The 5,789-nt window shown below is 20.0% G+C and overlaps 3 protein-coding genes across 4 annotated transcripts in view; 1 reads left to right on the top strand and 2 right to left on the bottom strand.

The window, feature by feature from the left end:
• Window positions 1-41: 41 nt before the first annotated feature.
• On the bottom strand, window positions 42-2,431 carry LOC102679895 (RAB6A-GEF complex partner protein 2). Of its 2 annotated transcripts, XM_006609422.1 has the most exons (6): window positions 2,051-2,431; window positions 1,855-1,976; window positions 1,560-1,667; window positions 1,340-1,489; window positions 820-932; window positions 42-741 (listed from the first exon to the last, which is right to left on the bottom strand). In XM_006609422.1, exons 1-6 carry the CDS (start codon window positions 2,170-2,172, stop codon window positions 211-213), a joined length of 1,146 nt encoding a protein of 381 aa, XP_006609485.1. In that variant the 5' UTR covers window positions 2,173-2,431; the 3' UTR covers window positions 42-210. The 2 variants fall into 2 exon arrangements, with proteins under 2 accessions (XP_006609485.1, XP_006609486.1); XM_006609423.2 differs by lacking the exon at window positions 2,051-2,431 and having other exon boundaries at window positions 43-741; window positions 1,560-1,677.
• Window positions 2,432-2,844: 413 nt separating this feature from the next.
• LOC102677036 (DNA repair protein xrcc4-like) lies at window positions 2,845-3,892 on the top strand. The gene is made up of 2 exons (XM_006609490.2): window positions 2,845-3,046; window positions 3,167-3,892. The coding sequence occupies exons 1-2, from the start codon at window positions 2,915-2,917 to the stop codon at window positions 3,890-3,892; spliced, it is 858 nt and encodes a 285-aa protein (XP_006609553.1). The 5' UTR covers window positions 2,845-2,914.
• Window positions 3,893-4,790: 898 nt separating this feature from the next.
• LOC102679442 overlaps window positions 4,791-5,789 on the bottom strand; it is a 3,198-nt gene continuing 2,199 nt past the window's right edge. The window contains exons 3-4 of the mRNA XM_031515142.1: window positions 5,573-5,770; window positions 4,791-5,289 (exon numbers count right to left, since the gene is read on the bottom strand). Coding sequence (XP_031371002.1) covers window positions 4,874-5,289; window positions 5,573-5,770 — 614 coding nt within the window. The 3' untranslated portion in view covers window positions 4,791-4,873. The remainder of the gene's footprint in view (window positions 5,290-5,572; window positions 5,771-5,789) is intronic.

Here is a 5,789-nt window from a genome sequence, read left to right as displayed (position 1 = left end):
GTGAATAAGATATTAAAAATATTTTAAATTATTTAAATATAATTTGTTTTGTTAAATTCATATACATTATATAAATAAAATACTTTATTTATGTACATTTTTCTATATTTATCTTCTTAAAAAATTTATATAATAGATATGAAAATTTAACTATTCATATTACTATAAATGAAAAATAATCTATAAATTTTTACAATATTTTTTAATTTGCTATATCACTATATTATATTTTATTTGTTGTGCAGTATTAGGTGGTGTAGTTGTTGGATGAATATGAACAGGTAAATCCCAAATCATTGTTTCAACATCCAAAACTAATGGTCCTTGCCAATTAATACTAGTTTCATTTGGCATTTCTACTAGTTTTGAAGTTGTAACAAATTCAAAATGTAATCTCCATTTTAATGTCATCAAATCAGTAGTAAAATCCGGTGTTACATGTAATGGTATTGGTAATACTAAATGAGAATATTTTAAACCCATACACATTTCATGATGTTTATTGTAACTAACTAAAGTTGGAGTTATGGCTTTTCCTCGTCTGTATTCATCAGAAATATGTTCTTCTGATTGCAATGCAACAGATACTTGTGCACAAGAAACAGTGGCATTTGAGAAATCAAATGTTCCAACTATATCTTCTCCAAGTTTATAGGAATTTTTGAAAAGACAAAATCTTACGACGCGTCCACGTCCATTTGTAATATTATAAAAATTTGGACTACGTCTAGCTGTTAAATTCTAAATTTTAAAATAAAATATTAATTGACAATATATATACCATAAAATATATAGTTTTTAATAAAAAGTTTAATAAACCTGAAGAGTTTGTAGTGCAATATCTAATGGAGTTTCTCTATGTTGTGTTTCCATGAATGGATTATTTGGACTTAAATCGACACTATCATTGCAAGCAGCTACTTCAGGCAATTCTGAAATTGTTAAATTGAAAATTATATGCAAATATACAATTATTAAATATTCTATATTTAAGAAAAAAAACTAATATATATATATATATATATATATATATTTATAAATATAAAACTATTTTCTGAATGATTAATTTTTTGTTTTTTTCATTACAGGTAAATTTTACAATCTTAATTTCATGTATAAAAAAATTGCATATTTTTAATATAAGAAAAATTGATAATAAATTGATAAAATAAATAAAAAATTTCTATTATATTTAGTATAATTAATAAAATAATAGCTTTAAATGCAATTTTCTCATATTTTTGTGATATATAATTTTTTACATTAATTTTAATTGTAAATTTATTCATTTATTTCTATATAAAAAATAAATTTAATAAATCAGATAAATAATAACTACCACTCAAAGAAAGTACTCTAAATGGAATTCTAAGTAATTTTATAGCTGTGTTTACTCGTTGTGTTCCAACAGTGATTTTATATGAATATTTCACTGCATGTCCTCTATAAGATGGAGGTGCATCGCTTGGAATTGTTTCCCGATAAAGATCTAGAAAACTTAAATATTTAATTTTTAATCAAAAATCTAAAATATATCTAAATTTTTATTACAGACTCACATGTTTTACTTTCACCGGGAGATAAACGTAAATCACAAAATAAAATTTTAGGCTTTGTGTTTAGAACAACATGACCATTATCTTGCTGCCATGGTGCAAATGTTGTATCTGTAAGATACTTATTATATATAAAAAACAAGCTGAATGAATTTATTATTTTATTATCATTATAAAATTAGAAAAATAATTAAAGTTAAAAAAATAATATTTAAATATATACATCTATATATAAATGTATATATGAGATAATAAAAAAATGAAAAAAAAATTATTATTTTAAAATATAATAACTTACTTGCATTAATAGCAGCTAATTGAGCTGTCATGTTTAATTTTTCTGAAAAAACAATTTTACTATTTGTGGAACATTGACAATGAACTTGAGCACTAGCCCATGCAAGACTTTCAAAAATATCACTGAAATTAATTATAATTTACATATAAAAAGTAGAGAAAGATTTTTTGATATCAATAAATTAATAATATATTACCTATGACTTTGAGAAATTTGATGAATTGGATTTGGAGGATTACTAAACGAAACTAAACATTCTATAACTTCACCAGAAAAATATACAGGTCCTCTAATTAATTTTGCTGTTATTTCAATCATTTTTGTTATAAATTGCAAATAATTTTCCTAAATAATTTTTAAAATATGTTTATTCCTTATATAATGTAAATATTTCGTATCACAAAATTTTATATTTTATAAAAATTCAATTTTTCTGTTCTATTATACAAAATGATATTTAATATTTAATTTCATATATTATTTTCAATTTGTGAACTTCATTTCATTATTTTTCTCTTCTATGTTCAAAATTGACATTTTTAGGATTTCATTAATATTAGTCTAGAATTACAAATATATAGAGTATCAATAGAGTATTAAATTTTATTATTATACATGCACAAATTGCACATATATAATATTTTTAAATATAGTTTACAATATTTCAATCTTCAATCAATATTAATAAACTGTGTCTGTATATATTATTTAATTTGTTATAATTCAATTTAAGCTATTAGACTTAAAAACAAATTACATGTGTAAAATTTCAATTTCTAATACGTATCTATTTGTTTGTTTCTTAGTATATTTTGTTTCTAATAATTTCTAATAATGCTTTACTTTCACTTGATGATTCAATAAGTATTTATGATATTGATAAGTATTTATGATAAGTATTTATGATATTGATAAGTATTTTATTAGAAATATAAGTTACAGTAATATAATTATTAAAAAAATAATATTTATTTTTGTAATATCTGTATCACAATGATATCAATTTTTTACTTTAAATTGTGTAATCATCAGTGAATTAACAATAAAAATTATTATTGCAATGGAAAAAATAACTGTATGTGAAATTTTTAATCAAGTTGATGACAAATATTATACACTTTATGTAAAATGGTTTAATTCATATCTTAAAATAATGTTATTAGAATCAAAAATATTACCGCTGATTGGTGAGGTTAGTTCACAAATCGAAAAAAAAAAAATTAAAAAATAAAAAAAATTTCAATTATATAAATTTTTAAAAATAGTTATATAGTAATAAATTTTATTCAATAAAAAAATTGTTATATTGTAGATGAACACTAAAAGTATAAATGATTTTTCTAATGAATTATCTAAATCATTTGATGAGTATTTTACAGAAACAAAAAAAATACTTTGTGGAGAAGATACAGAAATTAAATATTTTATTAAAAATAAAATTTTAGAATGGAGAAACAATACATGGATCCTTGGAAAAATTGAATTGCATTCTATTTCAGATATTCAAGTGATGTGTGAAAATTTTCAACAACTATTAAAATTTTATCAAAGTATTCAAAATAAAATAACTATATTGGAAGAAAAAAATAAAAATTTAATATGTATAAATGAAACATTAAATTTGAAAATAGAAAAAATGATAGAAATCAAAACTACTATGGAACAAGATCTTTATAAAAAATTTATAGTACTCCTAAATTCAAAAAAAAAAAAAATTAAAAAATTAGAAAATACTATAAAAGAAAAAGAAAGTAGTAAAAAATCAATTTTTGATGTATGTACAGATGAAAGTGAAGAATCTGAAAAAGATGAAACTGAAAATTACATTTCTATATTATCTACCAGTAAACAAAAGTATTTTATTAATGATAAGCCACAAAAAATACAAAAAAATAAAAAAACTGATAATATTTCTGATGATAAAATAATTTATGAAGCATCTAGCAGCAAAGATTATTCAAATAATTTTAGCTTTAAGAAATCAAGAAGCAGTTTAACTTTTATCGAAGAAGAATCTGATAATGAATTATTTCTTTAATAATATTTTATTTATAACTTTTATTTACAATTTACAATCTTTTAAAAGATTATATAAGAAGATTTTTCATATTGTGCAATGAATTCTTAAAAATTGTTTATATTATGAATATAAATAATATTTTATTATATCATATAATTATTATTTTACTTTAATAAAATTTAATTCATGAAAATATTCTAATTCATGAATTTTATATAAAATATTTTTTAAATATACTAAATTACAATGAAAAAAAATATTTAATCTAAAAATAAAATGATTATTATTAATTATATACTCTATTTATAAATATATAATAATTATAAATATATAAATACTATTATAAATTTTATTTTATAAGTATAATGAATTAATCAAAGAATTATAATTAACATAATTAACATAAAACTATTGTGAAATTATAATATGTGCATTATAATATTCACGTAATATTTTTATTTTAAATGATAATAAAAGAAAATATGTATATATATTAAAAAGAAAATTTTATGCAATATGATAAAATATGATCTATAATTTTTTCGATATAATATTATTTCTATAAAATACTAATGCTAAATTCTAATGCTAAATTATTATTCAATTTATTTTTTCAATTACTTTCATCATTCATTAAAATAAAATATTCTTACGGATTGAATGAATAAAAATAAAATATATAAATTCAAAATGATGGAACACATTTAATATATCATGATCCTATATAATTTTCCGAATAGTACGATAATGCACATATTGCAAATAATTCGAATCATTATTATATCATTTTCATTTGTTTATTGAAATATAAAATATATTTATTATTACATTTAATTATATTATTATTATTATTATTTAACTAAGTATTAATCATATTAGTGATTAAATATATTGAATTCTGATCTGTAGTTTAGTGCATTATCATTTCTATTTCTCAAATATGATTGTCAAAAATTAATACTAATGATAATAAATATAAATATTTATTGAATATAAATATTAATGTCGTATCTCATAAGAAAATTGTCGATCATTCTGTTCCGATATTCGAGGATGAATAGATGAAGGTAATGTTACCGGAGAAGAATTAACAAACGGTGTGTGATAATCATAACGATAATAAGCGAATGATTCCCATCGGGATGTATGTTGAACATTTAAAGAAGTAGTTGTAGTAACTGGTGCATTATTAGCGTAATAGTTTCTTTCTGTTACATTCGGAACATAATTGTATTGTGGTTCTAAAAGACTTTGCAGATGCCGTATGTATGTAATCGCGTGTCTAAGCGATTCGATCTTCGAAAGTTTTTTACCAGGTGGTTTACAGATTGGAAGCTTCGATCGTAACAATTCAAAAGCTCGATTCATATCACGCATTCTTGTGCGTTCACGATCACAAGCTGATTTTTTATAATCTGAAAATGAAATAGAAATCAATTTAAAAAAATATATAACATTTAAATTATATATAAGAAATATTTTTTGATATAAATATAATTATAAATTATAATAATTATATAATAATATAAATTTATATAATTTTTATAATATAAATATTTTTTTTTTATTTATAAATAAATTTTTAACACATAGAGATATAACATGAAATGATAATAACTATAGAAATAAATATTATATATAAAAAGATAAATTATTTTATTATTTATTATTATTAGAATTATATATTATTTATTTCACCTTTTTCAGTTTGTGATGATTCTCTTTGAACAGATTTAATGTTAGTCTCGTGAAGAATTTCTAAATGAGAATTGCTATTAATCATTTCCGGTTCGGGAACTCTTATTACAAATACTCGATCATCACTTTGTTGACGATCTTCGAAATTTCCATTGTGCCATGATCTTCTTGGTGATTGTCGAGATATATTTGAATTTTCTATAAATAAATATTGTAT

This window comes from Apis dorsata, unplaced genomic scaffold, assembly GCF_000469605.1.
Source record: "Apis dorsata unplaced genomic scaffold, Apis dorsata 1.3 scaffold_56, whole genome shotgun sequence".
Classification (NCBI taxonomy): Eukaryota; Metazoa; Arthropoda; class Insecta; order Hymenoptera; family Apidae; genus Apis; species Apis dorsata.
The sequence above is the reverse complement of the archived record's forward strand: the minus strand, read 5'-3'. Positions and strand labels throughout refer to the sequence as shown.